At 43.7% G+C, this 22,877-nt stretch overlaps 1 protein-coding gene across 3 annotated transcripts in view; it reads left to right on the forward strand.

The window, feature by feature from the left end:
- The window catches only part of tle5 (TLE family member 5, transcriptional modulator), a 125,665-nt gene extending 103,474 nt beyond the window's left edge, over nucleotides 1-22,191 (forward strand). The window contains exons 3-8 of one of the 3 annotated variants that reach the window (XM_072389608.1): nucleotides 4,090-4,178; nucleotides 7,456-7,519; nucleotides 10,999-11,043; nucleotides 16,953-17,015; nucleotides 17,726-17,800; nucleotides 18,850-22,191. In XM_072389608.1, coding sequence (XP_072245709.1) covers nucleotides 4,090-4,178; nucleotides 7,456-7,519; nucleotides 10,999-11,043; nucleotides 16,953-17,015; nucleotides 17,726-17,800; nucleotides 18,850-19,077 — 564 coding nt within the window. In that variant the 3' untranslated portion in view covers nucleotides 19,078-22,191. The remainder of the gene's footprint in view (nucleotides 1-4,089; nucleotides 4,179-7,455; nucleotides 7,520-10,998; nucleotides 11,044-16,952; nucleotides 17,016-17,725; nucleotides 17,801-18,849) is intronic. The other 2 variants (XM_072389609.1, XM_072389610.1) reach the window with 2 other exon arrangements.
- The last annotated feature ends 686 nt before the right edge of the window (nucleotides 22,192-22,877 follow it).

Raw genomic sequence — 22,877 nt, forward strand, 5'->3', positions numbered from 1 at the left:
GCAGCAATTTCCTGAAACGATGAATCCCATTTATTCGCTGAAGACTGTCTCAATTGCCTCAGCAGCCCACAAAGCTTTTTAATGCTTTAATTATGTCTCAAAGGAGCAGGGCAGAATCAAATTAGAGATTGTCCTACATTTAGGTGCTGTGCGTGTAAATGTGTGTGCGCACGCGCTATGCAAATTTCGCATGTGAGGGAGAGCGCGTGTGGGCAGTCGTATCCTTCTGTAAGATTCGCGGCGGTGAGTATTTGTTCCCTTTGCTGCCAGGCATCATGTATAGAGGCTTCTAACGCATCCACACACAGATGCTGACGCACAACATCATGCCCCTCGCACACGCCTCTTCAGTGTTAAGGCCGTTGCTTCGCTCTAGCACACGCGTTTCTCCCCGGGTCCGTTCACCTTGTCGAGGCTAGTCCTCTGCAACGCTAACAAAAACATTAACACGCACATACATTTGGGGCCAGCCTCTCTGTTGCACAAACACATTTCCATTCACCCAGCGTGGAGCTGTCTTTTTTTGGTCACAGCAGATGGCATGTGTCACAATATTACAGCAGTATTTCATTAACATTATGGGCATCCATCTGTTGTGTGCACTCAAGCCCCCGTAGAGCACCTTGTTTTGGTCACTGAGAGAGAAGGAGATGATAAACATTGTTAGCGCCGTATATTAGATGGGGCTTGGCGAGGCTCACATTTTCTGGTTGTGTGGTGGCAAAAGTATGCATCACTGTGAGAATTGTCCCAGTAACTCTCGCACATGGAGATTTTGCCCGTTTTTGATTATCTTTATTGAAAATTACTGCTGGAATATTACAAAAGGGTCTCATATGGCTGTGCTCATGTCTCTGCCAGATGTTGTATATGTTAAACATTAGGAAAGACTGTCATGGTGGAACAAGATTCTGGCTTTTTTTTCCTGGTGTGGAGGTTCCTTGCTTGATTTAGTTTTCAGAGTTAAATTAACTCTATTCTCTTTCCATCTGAATGTATTTTAACATTACCTCCTACCAAGCCTGCAAATGAATGCCAGCTGACAGCCAAATGTGGACACATTTTGAGTTCTTGTCAAGCTTTAGACTTCTGATATGTGTTCAGATTTGTGAAATATTTTCATGTCAAGTTTAACATTTAGCTTGTCTCCCAGATATTGACCACTGCCAACCACCTTCTGTGATCTGGTGGGCCCTCTGTGGCAACCGTTGCACCCGTATTTAAATAAAACACCTCGCCTCTCTGGTCCTAGGGGGGAAGAGATTTTACTCAATCAGATGTACCAAAGTGAAAGAGCGCAGGACATGAATGGAATAGATAAAGTGTAGGCGAGATGAAAACTGTTTTAGCTTGTTTAGCTCATTACAAGATCAAGCTGTTATTTAGTATCGAGCTAAACCAAAACCTTTTGGACACATCATCAAACGTACTTTGGACAACATGTCAGATCCCTAAAGCCAAAAAATGAAACTGATCTAGAAACACGTTTCCTTAAATGGAAAATTTAGTTAGATTATGTGAACATATTTGAAGTCACACATGTGTAGCGACAGTGTGATGCCGATGTTTTCCTCAGCTTGGACAGCTGTATGGCTTTCACTCAGCTCCTTAATACACGGAGCACAACTGTTTGTATATGTATGATTAAAGTATGTTTTGCCCGTTGATATCAGTATTTTGTTGTTTTTATTTTTTTTACTATACCATTTACGTTGTAAAATCCAGAATACATCCAAGCGTTGACTCGCGGCTTATTTTGTGTAGTGATTTTCCTTTTTAAGAATGGGTTTGCTCACTTGTTTCCTCCATTTTTGTTGCAACTTTGAGAGCAACATTCATTTATTTCACCAAGAGGTTTCCAGGATCAAGTGAACGCCCAGGCGCCTTCTACCGTCTCTACAAGGCATGTTACTTTTTATGCATCGTCTTCGATCTCAAGCGGTGAAACGCACATTTTTGAATTTGGAACAAATTTTGCCCACGTTCGCACAAATGATCGAACTTAAAGAATAAGCGACAGCCTGAGCACCACCGGGAGGCTTTAACATATGGGGCCTTGATCCTTTTTCTTGCTTTCCCCTGTCTCTTTTTATGCTTTTGTCCCCTTTTGTTTTGTCTTCACACCCCCACCACCACCACTTCCTTGCACCACCTACCTAAGGCAGTTGACTGAAACTTTGGTATTTTAAATGTTTGCATACTGCACTTCGTGAGTGAGGAAATCGGATCTGGAGCAGCAACGCTAGCCTCCAGCATAAGGGGGGTAATCTGGGACGCACACTCTCAACGCTCACGCATACACCGCAGTCACTTTCTGAGCCGCCTGTTGCCAAGTGCCTTATGTCGACACAGGCTCTGTGGCACGGACCCATACAGCCGAGCTGGTGTTTGCTGAATTTGGTCTGTGCCATATTGGCGGAAGAGATAATGAAAAAAGGGTTGTTCTGCTTTACAGGAAGAACGTCTGTCTCCGAGCAACGGCCCGTTTGTGAGGACTTGGGGTTGCAAGTCAAACAACTTGATTTACTGCATTTGCCTCCTGCAGCCTTCACATACTTTAATTTCCCAAATTAACATGTTGTTGTTTTATGTCCTTAATAACAAATATGTATAGTACGTGGTCAAAATGACATTTAGTGTGATTTGTGGACACTTTATACATTGGGGTACTATCCATTCCCAACCCTAAACCATAACCCACTAATGAAACAAAAACAAAGCTGCCAGCTTCAAAGGCAAAGTCGTTGCGAAGCGTGGCGTCTGGAAATGTTATGGTGAATGTAAGTAAGTTTAAAAAAAAAAAAAAAAAAAAAGAAAGAAGAAGCTGTGCACCATGTTTTGGAGAGAAGGGCACATAGCTGCAGGTCTGTCCTAACAGCTGTGACTAGTTTCCTGTAAGTGCTCCAAACAGATTTCTGATGTATTTTGTCCTTATTTGGATTGAATGCCTACACCCAGTGAGCCCATCCACCGCTGCCTGTGGAATGCAGTGTGAACAGAATTACAACGAGGACTAATCTAACTGGGCTAACATCCAGACTCGGTGAAAGACCCATCGTGTCGCCTGCTGCAAGAGGGTCAGACGGTCTATTAGGCATGACATGATTTGCATTTCTTGCAATTTTCCAGAAAGTTTTCATCAGGATTATTATAAATGATTTATACTTTTGAGATTTCCGTGCTCTACTGTTTGTGTTGCCGTAGTGACACACGGTGATGCTGTGTCCTCCTCTACACGTGTGGTGCTCGACGGTATTAAAGAAAGGCTTACATCAGTGACGTTTCATTTGGAGTTAAACATTGTCAGTTCGCCTGTCTCATCCAAGTTTCCTATAACAATGTTTATGAACATTTATGAATTATACAGAACAGATTTATTCTAAACGGCCAGTAGGTTTATGTTTGGTCACCCAAACTGAATGTTGGGATATCTACAAAGAATGCTGGACTAATAACACATATTGTATGTGTTATTATATTGGATTACAGGCTTGACTCACTCAGTAGTCATCAATCAGTACGCTGTCCGTGCTTACAGCATGAGTTAGTGTTTGTAATGGCCCCGGGTGATACCGCGCACAGTTGCTTCAGCGCTGTGGAGACGCTGCCAATACCAGGCCACAGACTGCCTGAGCCTGGGTTATGTCTATAGAAGGTTAACTAGAAGTGTTTTGTAATCTATTTGTGGCTTTTTATGGCTGTGTCGGTCAGGTTTGCGTGCAGGCGTTCGGTTTCATAGCGACATACAACAGAACAGCCCATAGCGAGGGTCTAAAATCTGGCTGGAGCCACGGCCACGCATGTTTTTTCGTTTTAATCTTGAATCTGCTCAGAGTTTTGAACACTGGCCCTCTTGTATGTGGAAACATTTTTGGCAGCCACGTTCTTAGTCATGCTGCACTTGTTGGACTATGGCAAGTTGAAGCCTGCTTGATATCATGTTCATGTTTTTAATCGCTTCTCCCACCCAGCTCCCTTTCCCCCCCGTCTTTCCCCCCCATCTAACATTTTCTTCATTTGCTCTCTCCGTTTTTTGGTTCTCAATGAATCTTGTCTCATGTTTTTTTTTCCTTTTCTCTTTTTTGGCAGGCCTCATCGCAGCAGCTGAAATTCACAACCTCTGACTCCTGTGACAGGATCAAGGATGAGTTTCAGTTCCTTCAAGCACAGTATCACAGGTGAAAGCAGAAACCCTGACACTTACATGAACACACATGCACGCACACAGATATGATAGCTCGACGAGGGAGCTTCTTTTTGAAAGTATATGTTTCCTTACGGCATACATAAAACAGGAATTAGGTAAAAAGAAAAAAGTTTTTTTGTTGTTGTAAACGGTAGCTATTAAGGAAAGTGATAAAGCTGCTGTGTGACTGCAATCGTCTCATATGTCTTAACCTGAAAAGGTTTTTATTATCAAGTTTAAATTTTTTTAAAAAAGGCACCTGAATTACTCATAATTGTTGAGGAAAGTAGGCAGTGAGCGATAAAATCTTGTTGAGGTCCGTAATTGTCTAATGTTTGTCAAACGGACAGACTTGTTGGTACACATCTGTTTACTTAATTTCAAGTAATTAGCGCAAATTACATAACTCTTTGATGGAAATGTCGAAGAGATAGTTGTTAGGGGAAAAAAAGCTGACTTTCAGAAAAATGTGCCATGAAGTCGAGAGAGCCACTCGTAGTGTGATAAACGTGTGACGTCTGCCTTTCTTCTACTTGTACCTCAACTCTACGTCTGCACTGTACACTGAGGAAAATCAGTCTTGTTTTCCCTCAGCTGTTGATCTTCCTGTACTGCTTAAATACTGGTACAGTGCCAGGGCTCTGAGGTACCTCCAAAGTATTGACCTTCACTCATCTGTTTGATAGCTGTTATAAAGAGGGGGATGTCGCTCTCTTTGTGAGCGGGCAGTATTTGAAGCCTGCCTTCCTTCCGGAAAAGGTTTGGTTTGTTCCTCTGTGCCTGTACTCCCAGAACCTTTCAGAGGCTTGCCTCTGCCAGTTATAGAGACAGTCGAAGGCACATGAAAGCCCAACATATTCTGTGCTAAATCCCTGCTCGGGTCTGATCGCGCTTGTTTGTAGAGGATTCTCTAACTGCAAGAACGCCCTTCGTGTCTCTTCCTCGCCTTTGGTTTTGTTATTCCCACAACAGTGAGCAGCACCGTTTAACCCTCTTCAGAGAGTCAGGGCACAGTTGAAAGAATACCTCTTTTGTCTAAGCATACAGAACATGCATACAGTGCCTATTGACTCAGGAGGAGGGCTGGGATGGGATGGGGTGGGGGGCTTGGGAGCCACAAATGAGGCTTTGTAGCGCTCTGCTGCTGTGCTTTGCTTGTCTGTTGCTGAAGACTTTAAAAGGCAAATGTACTGCAGGCGCTCCCCTGGGTATAGTACCGTACAGTTGTAGCTGTCGTTGTCTTCCTCTTTCCAACCCCCACCTCCTCCCTCCCTCCCCCCCCACCTCTTCTTCCCTCCCCTTTTTCACGTGCATAAATAGATCAGGGAATACATAAATCAAAATAAAGATGACAGCAGGAGCGATTTAGAGACGGAAGAATCGGCAATAAAACTCCATCAAAGTGTCGCTTGAGAACAGCGGCGCAGACCCTGGGGCTGCTGAGCAGCAATCGGAGGAGGCACAGAGCCAATCCAAGGTAGGCTGGCAGTGAGGACACCTGTCGTCATGACAACTTGCTAGCCTACGCATATACACAGTGATAGGAGGAAGGTTTTTGTGTAGGTTTGAAGGGGATTGTTTTGGGTTAATGGAGGCTGCTCGTGCAACAGAATACAATCGCCCCTCATACACCTCCATGTGAGTGACGTCAGGTCGGATATCTATTGTGTGCCGTGCGAGGTGTCACAATCAGCTGAACTTTAGCATTTGTTTCCATACACAAGGACACATCCTCATCTACACAAACAAATCTCTTATGTTTTACTGGAACTAGTAAAGTTTAAATGATTTTTACATGTGTTGTCGCTGTCCAGTAAAACAACAACAAACGTTTCTTTTCATGCATCCTCATACGTGTGATGTCTTTGCTAATGACTTTGATTAGTTGTGATAGAAAGGCAAATAAAATACTGTGATAGAATAGAAAAATACTTTATTCATTCAATTTATTCATGTTAAGACATTGCATGAGTTAAAGTGCGCTGAAATAGTCATTTCAAAAGCAGTTAAATGACTATTGTTTATAAGCACCTGGTGTATCACAGCTTAACATGATTTGAAATTGTCTTTGGTAATGGACCATCGCTGCAGATTATTTTCAACGAGAGGAATTATACATGTGGCCATTTCCTGGTCACGTTCCATTTCGGAAGAGGTGAAAATCTCTTTTGGGACGTCTTTAAAGGTAATTGATCGCAGTGAATGAGTAGTTTTCAAATCAGAACCTATTATTGGTGTTCAAACGCTATTCAAAACTGGGTTTCGTGTTTTTGGGCGAGTGCAGATTTTTAACAAACTTCAGAACAAGGACGAGCCCTTAACGAAAGCAGAAATCTAGTCTGAGCTTTGATAATTCCACCGACAGCACGGTTCTGCGAGTGTTAATGCATTAGCTGTGTGTAACACTGCGTTCAGACTAACTGCAATGAAGCCTCAGCCAGTGCTCACTATAATCGAGCTGTCATTCCAGCAGACAGCTGGGAATAACATCCCAGCATAAATGTACACACACCATCAAACGGACGACAGACTTATTCTGAATCTAAACCTTTCCACCATGTGTCTATGAATATTTTGATGAGTCTTATGAATCCGCAGAGTTGGTGATGCCATCTGAGACTGGCATGTTCTAACAAGCTGCCTCTATCAAAACCACCGAGGGGCTGATTTTTGTCATTTTCATTCTACAAACGAGGCTGACTTGTTGACGTTTTCCCTTTTGTCCTGTCGCCTAGCGTGACACACGCTGACATGATTACAGCTAATGGCTGTCGCCAAACAACGCCACGCTACTGCGCTGAGAACGTTTAGTTGCACTGCCTCTTCTCTAAATGAAAAAACAGGCATATAGCTGAGCTCGATTCCAGAGTTCAGAGCAAGTTCCTCTCTGTAGACCCAGAGCCATTTCAGGCCCGTTCCTGTCCGCCATCACCTTACTGAGAATGCTGCCACTGACTTGTAAAGGTGAGGATTATGGCGCTGATGATGATGGAGGTGGCAATGCTATTATAGATGGTAGCGGTGAAGGAAATGATGAGAATGAAGGTGGTGCTGATGAAGATGAAGGAGGAGGTTTAAGTGATGATGAAAGTGATGACAGTGCCGATGGTGGAAGGAGGTAATGATGATGAAGGGGGGCAGAAACGTCACCTGGTGTCAGCGCTTCAGGAGAAAGACCCGTTAACCTGAATAACAAGGTCTGACTTCGTCCCTCTTCCTCTTCCTCTCTCTCTCTCTCTCTCTCTCTCTCTCTCTCTCTCTCTCTCCAGTTTGAAGCTTGAATGTGACAAGTTGGCGAGTGAGAAGTCGGAGATGCAGCGCCATTATATCATGGTGAGTTGACCTGCGTATGAGTTCTGTGTGGCAGAGAAATGGGACTTTGTCACAGCATTAATCATTTGTTCTGTGCGGTTACAAAAGTTGCTGAGATGTTTACATATTATAACACTGACACAAAGAAACGGGTAAGGTAAGGGAGCTAAACCTTTAGAATTTTAATGATTTATCATCTTTTCTTTTCAATAGATTGAACTGATTTGGATTTACTACACTGTGTGCCAAATATTGCCATCTTTCTTATGAGGAGTTGCGTGTATTGTTCTGGGGTTGAAGTCACAAAGGATCCATGTTGCTGTTTTAATTTGATAGACACGTTTATTATTTATTGCATGAATATTATTATGGACAGTGGAGCTGCTGCCCCATTAGGCTTCTTTTTAGTGCCTTTGTTCTGCTCCAAATTCAGTATATATCGAAAATATATTCCCATAGGCGAAATTGATCCGAATTAGTTTCATTGCTCACTTCCTGTGTCTTTCTGGAGTTACGGTATACGTTACTCCTCGCTCCCCGACCCCCTTTCATTTCACTCGTTTCCTCATATCTTCCCCCCTCTCTTTGCACGCATTCATGTACACACACAAACGCGCACGCACAGATGTGTTCGCCTGCTCTCTGCTCCACCTCGGGGCTAATCTCATTGTTGCTGGCCGTAGCTGTGTAGCCGTCTGATGTTTTGCCTCTAATTGATCCTCTGACTGGCTTTAATCTCATCTAATCTGCGCTGCCGCACTGCTCTCTCCACAATCATCAGGCCAGCAGGGACACACAAAGTGTACACACATGCACACACACACTTCCTCTGTGTGTCAGGCAGCATCTCGCACAGTATCGCGCACACGCTCCGGTATTGTCAGCCTCTCAGAGGCCATGCACAGAAACACAGTGATTAAAAAATAACAATAATACAGCCAGAAGAATTCAGTAAGTCTGAAAAATAACATGCATATGTATTTATATGTGTGTATGTATATATGTTATATGTGTGTGTGTGTATATATAGTGTTCTTTAATTGCTGACCTAAGCATTTACATGGTTTGAAGAAACCCAGCTTCCCTAATTACACAAATTTGTGACTTTTTTTGATGGTCAGGAAAACGTTTCCTAGCCCACAGGCTGATATTATCACCACAAAGAAGTGAAAGGGAAATTGTGGGTTTTCGTCAGTGTTTGCTACATGCACTCAGCTGTTTGTTGTGCCCTGCGAGGCAGACTATAACTTTGAGCTTTTTCGAGTTGTTTTAGTCGTGTTCGAAAGCCAATCTATCATCAAGCACGTGAAATGGCTGAATTGGCCCTTTGTGCAAAACACTGTGATTTTACAAGTAAAAATGTACGATGGCTTTATCCTTTTTTTTTCTTTTTTTTTTTTTGGTATGTTGGGGAAGGGATTCATCCCCCCCGCTAAAGTGCATGAATCCAAAATGAAGCTTTGAGTGCTGTGAAAGGCTTTGTGCGAATCGAACCAAGTGTTTGTGTTTTGTTCGGTTTGTGTGACACCAACTGAAACAGAAAGTATGTAATATGCCAGAAATCCTGTCAGTACCTTCATGCTGTGACACCTTCAGCACTATAACAGTTTAAAATAAAATATTCGAGATGAGCTGTGAGCTTCCCATCTGTACAAATGGATCTTTTTCTCAATGTGACCGACCTAATTAGGTCCATAAAGCCTTGATCTATCAGTGTAAGCCAGGCTCTTCTTGGTTTGTAATCAAATTGTGCATGAAACCATCTTTAGATTGAGCTGCAAATGTTGCTATAAAATTGAACTCCAAATACAATATTCCTGAACCCTCTTCCGTCTCTTGCTGTTTTCGACACGCACACATTCAACCTTGCCCATAAATGCACAAACGCAGACGCACCGTGCACATACACGCGCACATTTCCACTCCATCAGTGGCCTGCCCAGTCTTGTATCCCCACAGCAACCTCCCCACTCCTCCTCTAATAGCATATCAGGTTGCCCCACTCCCCCAGCCAGAGGCAGCACCTCCATTTCCCCAGTGCTGTAATTACTTTAGGGAGCTTCCGCGTGGGCAGCTATGGAAAAGAATACACTCTGTGTGTGTGTGTGTGTGTGTGTGTGATTAACGTATGTGCACACGCATTCACATACAAGACACTGTCAGCGTGAGACTGAACAGAAAACAACAATTGTGTGTGTGTGCGTGCGTGTGTGTGCATGTGTGACGGTAATCGAGTGACATAAATGTGTGTGTGTGTGTGCGTGTCTGAGAGAGAGAGATCAGTGTGTTGTTTGTTTTCCAGTGACAGAGCCAGACCCCTGCAGACAGAGTGGGTGATTAACAGGGTTGATGCCTAGAAGGTGGCCCTCTTATTTACAATGAACACACACACACACATAAAACAAAGGCTCTTTCTCTCCCGTCTCTCCTTTTCTTCCTTTGTTCTTCTTCTCTTTTTGTTTGTGCGTGCATGTGTGTGTGTTACTGTACAAGTGCGTTTGTCGAAAAGCCGCGACGTGTTTGTTATTACGACGTCAAACGCATGTCGTGATGAGTTGAGGCTTCCTCGTTTTGAGGGAAGAACTTTACTTTTTAATTTGATTCGTTTTGTTTTTATTATCTGAATTTTACCTCTGAGTGTGCAGAGTTTGGTTTACAGCGAGCGCTGCTTTCCTTTTCCAGAGGTCCTTGGAAAAATAATTATTGCTTTTATATTACACACACATTTAAACATGGCTAATTATGATAAAAACAGCTGCTTTAACAACACTATCTTTGTCTAATAACACTTGCTTTAAGAGTTCAAGTTTTCTCCATGCAACCTGTTAGGTTTATACACTTTATGTGTACCAAACTGCACTGAAGAGCATGCACGTGTGCACACGGTTGCATGTGACTGTAATTGTACACATCATATATGAGACACCTTACAAGAAACCTCAGACAACAATTTTTTATGAATGAATACAAAGAGCTTGCTTACAAACGGCTGCAGAAAGAGAGGAAACACAAGCAGGAAGAGCCGTAACTGGTAATCCTGCACATCTGTCAATGTGAATATGATCGATGTAATGCATCGACACCGCCGACGCGTGCAAATCCGCGTAGAGATGACGGCGATACATTACTGATACGACACTGGATATTACTGAACAAAGAACTGTTCAAAGTATTTACTTGAATGTGAGAGTAAATATGAAAACATGAATAAAATCTGCTTCCTCCTTCTTGTCCCAGTCTGCCGAAAAGTCTCGGCCACCTACGAACGATTAAGAGCTTTGCTGTTATCTGTGATTATTCCAAGAGCTGCTTTAGTCACAGTGCTTTTGGAAACACCTCTCGGCCCGTTGGCTTGATTGTATTTTCACTCACCTATTTATTTTCAGCTGTAGCTTACGGAGCCCAGAATTTGGGCTGAAAAACTACAACCGGTCAGCAGAATTAGATGTTTGCGTGGAGCTTTCCTTAAACGACCTTATTCTTCCTCTTTCTCTTTCTAGTACTATGAGATGTCCTACGGGCTCAATATTGAGATGCACAAACAGGTAAGTCGATGTTGGATTTTATGCTGTCTGTGTGTTAAAGCTGTTAACCTTGTTGTTATCCTTGGTGTGAAAATGAAGAATTGTACAGTGTTAAGTTGTGATGGTATATTTTGGTCATTTTTCTGCACCAGGATGACGCAGCCCGGCAAAGTATTCAAGAATAGAGCCCTGTTTAGGGTAATCTGGAGTATTTTAACATGAATTTGGGCCCATTTCCTGTAACAAATGGCTTCAAAAGCTCCAGAACCAATGAGAACACTGGTGCAAATGGTTAACTGCAATCATACAAGAAAACACTGTTTGCTGCCCGACACAGAAAGCATTCATCTATTGTTGATGAGGAACACATTCAAACTGTCCATCAGTGGTAAAGAAACACGTTGATTTTAATGTAATCTAGTATTTATGAGTTTATGGTAAAATTGTGTGCTTCTCTCTACCTGAACTTTAATGATATTACAGATGGAAATGTTGTTCCTTCGCTGCATTCAGGCATTAGATGTTGATTTGTCACGAGGAGGCTGGCTCTTCGGGTTGCCATATAACACCTTTTCTCTGTTTGCGGGTGGGGTTGCCAGATCGGTTTTATTTGTCTCTATACTGAGAATTCCAACTCGGGACTTTTTATCTTGGAAAAATAGCAATTTAATGTGAATGTCGGGTAGTCGTTTTTGCGCGTCCGTTTATCTGCAAAAACTGTGTGAGGGCCGTGCACTTGGAGCCCATATTTAGCTTCAGAAAATACAATACAAAGAAGCCTCGAGTCAAGTGTGGAAGGGGGGGGGGGGCTGATGTCCATACATCAGTTTGTGTTGCTCTAGCCGGGGGAGTAATTTATGCTTAGCCTGTAGGTGGGAGAGAGCGATGGGCCTCCAAAGGGCCAACCCTTATCGGTGACCTCGTCTCAAGCTGCCCGTCCACACACACACACACACACACACACACACACACACAGCCCTTATGATTGACGGCACACGCTGACAGCCATATTGGAGGAAGCGGGTATGCTTTTGACAAATGGACACACGCGCGCACACAGAAGTAGCAGCTTCCGTGATTTAAAGACCTTCACATTTATGCACCCACACAAACTGTGAGGTTGGAAGCCAAAGACAGGCACTGTGATGCATGCTGGGTACACACACACACACACACACACACACTCGGAGCTCTGTGTGTGCACTTCATCACACTTTTTTTTTTTTTTTTTTTTTTGTCCTTTATCTCACTGGAAGGAAATTCACAGGCACAAGTCAGGTTGTGTGTGTTTCATACGTGTGTGTCCAGCAGTTTTTGTGTGCATGTGATATTGGACGTTTGCTCGTGTATCGGCTGTCTGCAGTTTGAGAGGGAAAAAAAAGAAAAATGTCAGTGTGTGGGTTGAGCCTGCCAACAGGAGCTTTGCTGTGTGTGCCTGTGCCTCCTCCTTCAACGAATATGCTTGAATCTTTGTGTGTATTACTGGCACATGTTCACAAGCAGCTGTGTTTCTGTGTGTGTGTGTGCTTCTGTTTTCCTATGTGTGCTTCCTTTGTGCGCCGTGTGTGTGGGTGCGGCGAATGGCTAGTTCCATTAGAGAGTTGAAATTGAAGGGAATGTGTGGAAACGAGTGTCGAGAAGCATTCATGTCTCGGCCTATTGTGCAGAGCCAGTCCCCTCTCTTCTCCTTCTCCTCCTCCTAAATCCCCTCCTCCCTCTCCTTCTCCTCTTTCCACCTCCATCTCTATTTCCCTCTTTCTTTTCCTCTCACACAGTCAGTTGCTCCCTCTTGATCGCTCTGTCCTATTCGATTAGAAAAATGCCTCTCCACTCTTGTCTGTTGACTCTTTATTCTCTTCTGTCTCTTCTCTGCGTATCTCTTCATTTTGCCTTGGAGAGGAGAAGCGAGGTGACTTATAGATTGATCAGGGAACATGTTAAATTGATCTGTACTCTTTCCAAGTCCAACTTATTGATCAGTAAAGGCAAACTGAGTATATTCAGTCTATATTGAGAGACCGGTAAACACCTTGGGACTGGATATTGCTGCTGAGGCCTGCGTGAGGTTCCTGTATTTATCCTGTATTCATAAAATGAAATGCAGCTGTACTAATACAATACTAACCTATCGGTTTAAAACATTTGTAACGCGTTTAAAACAAAAGAAACGTTTCTTTTTCTTTTTTTTTTTAGAAAAGCCCTGCATTCAGAATTAAACTTAAGTTGATTAATACACATGAAGTCAAAACTAAAGAAACATATGAAGGGAGACTGATCCCTGTAATAGTGTTATAATGTTATAGAAAAGGATCTGTTTGGAAATATAACACAATAAAAATAACTTAACAGCCTCTTGCAGTAGTGGGGCGGCATCACAGTTAAGTTGAGTTAAAAACAACAAGTTTAAAATGAGATTTAAAAAGACAGCAGAACTCGAAAGGCTCGTAGAATCAACACATAGGTGCAACGTAAAAACGATCCACCTGAGTTCTAAATCTGATGCGGGGATCCACCAGCAATCTGGTTAGGTGACCTCGGGGTCAGAGTTCAAGAGGACGGCTTTAATAAGTCTGAAGTAAACTGATGGGCCTAACCGTTCAAAGCCCTGCAAGTTTACAGCAAGAATTTAAAATTCATTCAACAATAAACCGTTGAAGAGACAATGAAACGGGAACCGTGTCAGGGTTTTTATTTTGTGTGCGTGAGATACAGGTTCAGTTTGCATATTTGAAATTGGGCTAAAGGGATGAATGATTGGGGGGGGGGGGGTTCTTTCTTTTTTAAACGATGAAAAAGTAACAACTATAACTTCACCTGGCAGGAAGCAGTCGTGCACACGACTCAAATAGTGAAGGCCGTCCAGACAAAACCAGGACACTGAGGAAGTCTGTGTAACGTTATGTTTGTTCAGGCTGTCTTCCATACTTCCTTTTAAACATATTTTAAGTCTGCATGAGCACATTTTTTTGTGTCCGTTGGCTCTCTCCTTTTAGGCTACATTTTAATACAAAGAGAAAGCTCATTTAAAATGACCAAAAAAAGAAAGAAAAAAAAAAGCAGCTTTAACAACAAAAACAATTCCAACAATACATTCAGCGAGAGGCCGAGCCTTGATGTACTGATTTAACATTCCAAGCTTCATATCATACTTGTTATATTTCATGCACTTTCAAAAGAAAAAGCGTCAGATAGAGCTTGAGGAAAGCTAGAAAGTAGCTAGATGTAAACAGAGGACTCCAGAGAAGGCGGCATTCAGAAAGAAGCACAGAAGAGAAGATGATGGAGCCGAGATAAAAGAAGAGACAGAAGCTGGGTTGGGGGGGGAGAAAAGAAGAATGCGATAGACGGACTAGAAGGGCACAGGAAAAGAGGGAAAGCTGCTGATGGCATGGAGCGATTCCCGCAGAGACATTTTAAAGAGACATTTCAGAGATGTCAGAGAGATTGTGTGTGTAATGATGAGCGGTTAGGAGTGAAGCGCTTGATGGGGAGCTGTGCTCTGCATGCCTGATGAGTGTTAGGAGCGCCCCTCTTCCCTCATCACGCCATGAATTAGGCTCTAACACAATTACTGCTGCTTTGCATATCTCAGACGGATTCGATGATTACCAACCAAATGTGATAACAGACCCGCATGCAGGAAAGATGGGGAATGTGCACGAGGTGAACCAGAAAAGACTGTGTGCTTGCATCAGTTATTGTGCCTTTGTGTGTGTGTACGTGTGTGTAATTGCTTGTGTATCCAAGGGTTTCCAAAGGAGTATTAAGTACAAGCAACTTAATTAATGAGGTGAATCAAAGAAATTTTGACATGTCTGATACATGTAAGTGTGCGAGTGTGACGCTTGATGTATTTATTTTTTTTCTTCAGATTGGTAAGGTCACCGCAGATGTTTCCCATACTAATGAGTGCGTGATATGAATCTCTGAAAGGCAGTTCGCTTTAGATTAAGACTTATAAGGCGTATAAAGCTGATGCAACTGTACGAGCGAGTTTTGTTTTCCTTTGGATAAATAAGTATTTGGACAAACTGTTTTTGTTACTTTTGTACCTCAACACAAAGGATTTAACCGAAACCGTCAAAGTGAGATGGAAGTGGTGACTTTCAGCTTTAATTCGAGAGGTGTAGCTAAGATTTAAGACCATGGTCGCTTTTTTTCTGTGGACCTTTCAGGCTTCAGTTGTGTCTTCATCAGGCTCATTGACACCAGGTGATTGACTCAGATATACTTCATAATCCATCCTGCTGCTTGTATCAGCAGTCATCGATGAACACCAGTGATCCTGTAGCATTGGTGCACCTTCCCAGCCATGACATCACCACTCCCATGTTTGAGCCCTTCTGCTCTCTCTTGCCATCAGTGCAGAGAATGTTTTTCCAGAGTCTTTTCACGCAAAGTCTGTTCCTGTTTTTCTGGTACCAGTGGTTTTATTCTTGATTTTGAATGATCACTGTTTATTTTGATTAAATTTAAGTCTGAATAAAGTTTGGCACACCAATGTATGATTAACCAATCAGCCAAACGTGGGTGATTAAAACAATAAAAGAGCAAAAAATAGGGAAACTTGGATGGCAGGTATGTCCCAGCAGTTGAGGATTCAGCAGACGTACGTGAGCACTCGAGAGACTCACTCCAGCAATCACTGTGTGTCCATTAATGCCAGCCAGCTCCAGGAAATTTTGGAAAAGTGCTTTGTGAATAATGAGGCAGGTGTTGGCAGTGAGCCTGAACTCTCCACCACTGCAGCTCTGCACAGAATTAATCCAGAGCGTTCACTGACCGTAGTTAATCCTGAAACTTCAGCAGATCCAGTAGGTGCTCTGCCCTCGAGCCTCTGCAAAGTCCTGGCCCTGCTGGCGTGTTGCAGTTTAACAGTCCAACTCCACAGTTCAGTAACGCCTTTCAGCATGTTTTAGCATTTCAGCCTGACGATGGCCTCATTCACTTGCATCAGAGCCTTGTACTGAGAGCAGCTATCAAATACATATTCAACTCTTTAAATAAGCTCAACACTTTTTATCTCTATCTCTAGGAAACGGGCCACACTTTGCCGTGTCGCTGCTTCTATTAAAATGTACACTCCGTACGTTAAATTACCGTAAACGGCTGACGCAGCGCCGCTGTTAAACCCTTTGAATCAAAGCTGAGATTCTACTACCAGCCTACCATTATTGTGCAAAATACTAGGTGACATTTTGGGAATCGCATATCACCAAAGCAAGTAATAGACACTTTGTCCATGTGGGAAAAGCAGTGATGTCTATGCTTTAGCTTCGTGCCCCCGTAAAGGCGCCGAGACAGACCAAATGTCTTTAAAGCTTAAAATGAACACATCAGCTTGTGAGAGCGTTGATACTGGCAGGCATGTCGGTACTAACGATCGTTCGATCTTAGGTTACCTCCCCTGGTGAACTCCATTGTTATTGTTCTTATTCTGCTTCGAGACAGTGTTTCAACCAACCAACCAACCAAAAGCACTGCGTCTTCTTTGCTCTCAAAGTCTTACCTTTGAGTAGGCGGTGAGTTACACAAACAGTCGACAACAACAGCAGTCATGGCAGTGTGACAGTGTCCAGCATGAACTAGGCGTAGACTCTGAAACTGAAGCAGCTAAAACCGTAAAATGAGCGGCAGAGAAGATGCAAACTGCCAACGGTGTGTGTTGGGGGGGGTGACAGTAAAGCAGTCGATGGAACGCCGTATGAGAGCAGCTTTTTCCACCGTTGTCAGGTTGCTCGTCACGCTCGCTCCCACATGTTACAGTTTCCTCCCCTTAGTTTCTGCCAGCATCGTGTAAGTCAGTTTGGCCGTCAGTCAGCAACACTGCTGCATGGGATGACGCGTCATATCATTTGGATGAATATGTGTTGTTGTAGTAGAGATGAGATCCAGTCTTGTCTTTAAAGTGAACAACTCTCTTTCCACAGGCTGAAATAGTGAAGAGACTGAACGGGATCTGCGCACAAGTCCTGCCCTACCTGTCTCAGGAGGTAAGCACACACACACACACACACACACACACACACACACACAGTCGTCACTGACCCTCTGACCCTCAGCACTATCTCTTACATCCTGGAATGAGATCAGCCTCATTCCCGCCTCATTACCTCTGCACCTCTGACTCCTCGCTCCGCATCCCTCCTCTCTCCTCCCATCATTCATCATCACTCTCTTCCCGTGTTCTCTTCCATCTCACTTTCATTCTCCACCCGCCCCCACCTCAGTTCTCTTATGCCCCCCTCACCCAACCTTCCAGTTTGACCTCCTCTTCCTCTCCCTGGCTTCCCCGTTTCATCTGTCTCCTCCCCCTCCATCCCACTCATCCTTTCTTTTGTGTGTGTGTGTGTGTGTGTTTTGTGTCAGTGTAATAAATGGCTGTGTGATTCAGATAAGCCATGCTCTTATCTGCCCACCAGGGGGTTGACCTCCACCCATTACAGCATACCAGTCCACCATCCATTCACCGCTGTCACACAAGGCTTCTCTGTATGCGTGTGCGTATGTGTGTGTATATGACTGGATGAATGGCTAAATGGCCGGAGGGGGAGGTGCATCACCAGTGAGGGTTGTTGGGGAGTCTGTTGGGACTATTGATATTGATCTAACCCGTCCACCTCTCTCCCCCCCCCAACTTGCCTCCCCTTGTTTCTGTCTTGCTCCCCCCCACCCCCCGAACAAACACACACTGTGTCTGCAGCACCAGCAGCAGGTCCTGGCAGCCATAGAGAGGGCCAAGCAGGTCACCCCTCCAGAGATGAACTCCATCATAAGGGTACGATGGTCCAGCTCCCGGCCCCGCCCGAGGGTCTGATGATAGAATGTTAATCAGCACGATCAATTCTATTGTTTACTTTAATAGCCGGATTTATTGGCGTATTGTTTGTGCAACAAATCAGCTCCTCGTGATGAGATTTGTATCAAATAACCTACTACCTGGTTAAATGTCTTTATCTTGTTGTTACTACAGGATGAATCTGATAATGTAGCAGAACAACTATAGAGTACTTCCTTCTAAACTACTGAATCAGTACAAATTGGACATTCGCCAGCAAGCTGCAATCCTTTATATCTGTGGCTTTAATATTAGCCAGCTGCACTTTATCATTATCAGCCCTTTGTTTGCTATCCTAGATGCTCCATCATTGTACTGTGGGTCTAATGTAGGGTAGCCTAACCACTCCATCACTGTGAGGAATGAGTTGCTTTTGTCTTTATGTCTTCTGGTTGGAACATAGAGGGTACAGGTCTGCAGAGGCCTGTGTTTGTGGCTAAAAATGTCATCTTTTGTCCTTTTTAATTGTATCGCGAACATTTGGATACTACAGAGCCGTCTGGTTCTGAAGACAAAGTAGAACAAGTTGAGTTTGGAGGTGTAGCTGAAGGATGCTGATGTTGCTGTTCAGACTGGACTCATAATGCTGAGTGTGTATGTTGAGTGATGAGGAGGCATGAGTCTAATAAAGTCTCTCTGTAAATTGAATTTAACTGCATGTCAGGGAATCATTTCTTTGTTTTTGACATTTTTCCTCGTGCTCTCTGTTCTGCACTTGTTCTCTTGATACTAAATGCATGTATGGAAAATTGCCTCTATTATGAATAGGAAATGCTTTGTGCTGACTTTCCATCTCCCACTAAGGGTGTATTTTTGTCGTTACATCCTATAGAGCTCAGACTTTTAGCACTTTGGTCCAAGGCCCATTACGTGTGAATTACAATAGGCCGATGTAAGGCATGTTTTACAAATCCTACAGTGTTTTGTTGTGATTTGTGTGCTGGATCTGTCTTCTGTGTCTAAGTTGTGTCTGGTTGTCTTCCATGCAGCAGCAGCTCCAGGCTCACCAGCTGTCTCAGCTCCAGGGCCTGGCCCTGCCCATGACCCCCCTGCCTCTGGGCTTGAGCCAGCCGACCCTCCCTGCCGTCACTACTTCCTCCGGTCTCTTCTCCCTCTCTTCTCTGCTGGCCTCCCAAGCCCAGCTGGCCAAAGAGGAGAAAGCGTCTCGTGACGGCGTTGACAGCCACCGCGAGGAAGACGGAGACAAGTCTGATTAAATGGTGTCCCCACTCAACTCTGCTTTTATCCAGAGACCTGAATCCCCTGATCTGAGCTCCCTTGACCCTACAGCCCCTCTCCTGGTCTCCCTCTCTCTGACCCTCCCCACATGGGCTTTCATCCCATCATCACAGCTCCAGCTTCAGAACCCTAACTAATCCCATTATTGGGAGAGCTTTGGCACTCTGATCTCTTCATATTTACAGTAATGGGTTTGTTTTGATATCTGCCTTTCTTTCTGTCATCATGTCACTGTCTCTCGCTCTCTCTCATGTATTCTCTGACTTTTCTTTGCATAGGGTCCTGTTCTTGTGTTCAAGCTACAATTTTCCTGTTGATCTTCTTATCAGGACTTTCTATTTCTGTTCCTTCCTGTTTATCCGTCTCTCACTTCTTATTCCTGCTTAAATTCAGTCCCCCCTCCCCCTCCCCCCGTCCTCCCACTTTCTCCCCGACCTCTTGTTCTGGTTCTGCACAGGTCCTTGTTAGGCTGGACTGGCTCTCAAGACTGAGTGCACTGCTTTCTTTGTGCTAAAACAGGCAAGGCTTTTAAACACGGGGATTCTTTAACTGATATTTGGGAAAGTCCTTTGTTTCGTTTGATACGATTTTTGCAAATCTCCTCAGATAAAGGATTAAGAATGCATGTCTTTATTTTACACTGAAAGTGGGCTGTGAGCCTTAACGATGGCTTTGTTTCAGATCAGAGAAATGTTTAAACTTTGCCCCTCGCTTGCAAATCAAAAAGCAGGAGGAGCTCTCTAATGTCGACAAACTAGAAATTTGATGTAAACTCCAAATGTATTTGGTCAAAGGAAATGATCCTCGTTTGACCCTGTGAGGTATGTTGGAGGAATCCACCCAGAACCTTGGCAGAGAGGCGTCATTTAGCAGAACTGAGGTAGCGCAGCATGCAACAAAAAGAGAACCACCTCACTCCTCCACCCTCCCACCAGCCTTTTCACGGTTAGTGTGCACCAGTATTGGAGCAGACAGTGAGGCGAGGCAGTGTTTCATGCTGTATGTTTGACAGCAGAGGGCAGTGTGTGTCTTTGACGAATCCTCCTCTCAAGATTCAGGCTTTGGCAAAAACAAGGACAAGACGATGACAGCATGCAGGCTGTGTCACATGGGGAATGTTTTATTTTTCCACTCTGAGTGCACAAATTTAATATACAGACACTGGACTTGAGATATTAATCTCTGCATGAAGTAGGTTCTGCAAAAGCTTGTCTGCTTCTGTTTCTTTGAGGAAAAAAAATGGATGTCTTTGAATCTGACTAGTTATGTTGGTCTCTGAAGCGGTCCACTTTATGGACCGGAGCTGTATGTCAGCATAAAAGATAAACATAGCCACTGTAAATTCACATTAAACGGCGTTCATTATGACAAATAAACGCTCTGGCTAATCTGCTGTATGGCAGGTAAACTGAGCCAAAAACATTGAAAATGAAAATAAAAGTTGCATTTCCAACCCTGCACCACAGCAGGGTTGCTTTACGGCCTTTTGGTATTGTTGTTGGCTTCTGATGTGGTCTTTGTGGCCTCTTCAGCACGACGCCACCAACACAGGTATGACTGCGCATACGCGGGGCTCATGCGGACACTTGTTTTTATCACAGCGGTAACTCATATTCTGAGTCGGTCTTAAAACATCGACAGACATTGTAGGTTAGGAAGCTGCTCTGGTTGAAATATGAAGACCACATTCGTCTAAACCGAAAGTTAAACTAAATTTCAGGTTATTTATCGGCCACCTGGTCAATGACCTGAATTGTTTAGCTGCCACTACACTAATTAGCTACCCAAAATATTTCAGCCAAGAACTCCTTTTTTCTTCATCTGAAATTTGCAAAAAACATTCCGGATAAAAGCTTCTCAAATAAGATATTTGAATGCAGAAGCCGATGTCACTCAGTTGAAGTTTGAGGAGTTGATCCAATCAGGCAACAAGTGCTCACGTGCGCACGCAGATGTGGAACGTGGGCTGCTGGTGTGCAGGGCTGCGGCCCGAGTGCTTTCCGAAAGTCTATATGCAGCTTAAACAGGCACCACTTGTGTTTTACTTTCAGAATTTCTTGCATCAATTCCCAGCAATCTGTGGCCATCGAGCCCCAGCAGCGTTGCACCCCAAAAAGATAAAGATCAGCATTGAGTTTTGGGGCATCGACGCGTTTGATTGTTTAGGCGGCGTCCTCCGTTCTCGTAGCCGAGAAGCTTCACTCCGCACAGCCTTTTCAGTCCTCAAAAAGCCTCTCAGCATGATGATGAAGTCCACTTTATTATTAGTAACACGTTCGCTCTCGTGCAGGTTTGAGGCGTTAAGGGTCGAAATTTGCTTGTATTGGGATCTCAGAATGAGACGCGCTGTTGTAAAAGTTCAGGTGACGAAAGCTAATTGTCGTGTGTGTGTTTGTGCATTTTCTTTTTCTTTCTTTTTTCTTTAGCGATATGTGTATAGAAGGCTGTACATGTGGGGCGGTCGGTGAGAAACCAGATGAAATGCGTTTTTACTACAACTTGAAGTTAACATACTCTGCTTGTGAAATAAGGCCGCAGCACGTCCTCCTCCCATCTAGCCACATACTGCCTGTATCTATCTGCATACCGCACTCATTGTAGTGATGTTCCGAGTGTGTAGACGAAACGAAACGCGCATCAATGCATGTCTGCGAGGAACTAAGACCAACCTATTTCTAGTGGAGACTTTTTCTTTTTTCTTTTAAAGAATGTTTGATCCAAACTTTGTGACCCCCCCCCCCCCTTCTTCTTCATATAGTACTCGATATAAACTAGAAGGAGAGCTGCGAAGCTGATGTTATAAACATACAAATGAGGTTCTATGTATTTGTTCAAGTAGTTGGCGATACTCGCCTCTCTATACATTTCTACATAGAGAGCTTTATGTGTATATGGCTGCATCTTCTCTGGTCTGTCCTGGATGGTTCTTGTGCTGTTGTGTTACAAAACTGATGTGACACCAGGGGGGGGGGGACTGCAGTATGTCGACCTTTTATCTCATTTGACCCCTGCCCTTCTTTCTGACCCTCCCCACCCATCTTCTTTACATGCACCCCACCCCCTCCGCCCCACCCCACCCAAACTACCTGCCATCATAGCGTGAAGCATTGTAAGCGTTATGAGCTTTGTAAAGGTCTTTTTTTAAATACTTATTTTGTGTATATTGTAAAACTAAAAGTGTGTACTTTGGCAAAAAAAAAAAAAAAAATGTTTTGTGTCTGAAATCATAGCTTCATTTAAACAAACAGCAACAACAACAAAAAATGAACTATTAAAAAAAAAAACTACAATAAAAATTTACTATAAATGATATGAAATGTTCTGCAGTAAGGAAGGACTTCTTGTGCCTTACAAATAAAGTCAATCAAATCATGAAGAACGTCTCCGCTCTCCTTTGACCGATCCGAATGCTTCACTTCCAAAACCTGTGACGTAACCTAATGATGACGATAATAATGGCGACGATACCACACATGGCTTCAGACCAGATCCGACATCCTCTGCCTTCCCGAGGGTGCCTGTAGTTCACAGCAGATCCGCCAGGAGGAAGTGTTGGTTTAGGTTTGCCATCACCTGAACGCAGCAGGTAATTTGCTGAGGGGTGCGTGACTCGGTTTGTGTGTGTCACGCTGGAGAGGGAGCTTCCTGTTCTTTACACCGCATTGATGAGGGTCTATCTGTTCTGTACTGCGTGTACCCACAGCTGCTGTGACATTTCTGAGACCTGCACATAATCCTCATTTAGTTGCTCTGCCTTTAACTCAGGAGACTTCACACA

This window comes from Leuresthes tenuis, unplaced genomic scaffold, assembly GCF_036924035.1.
Source record: "Leuresthes tenuis unplaced genomic scaffold, fLeuTen1.0.hap1 SCAF_7, whole genome shotgun sequence".
Lineage (NCBI taxonomy): Eukaryota > Metazoa > Chordata > Actinopteri > Atheriniformes > Atherinopsidae > Leuresthes > Leuresthes tenuis.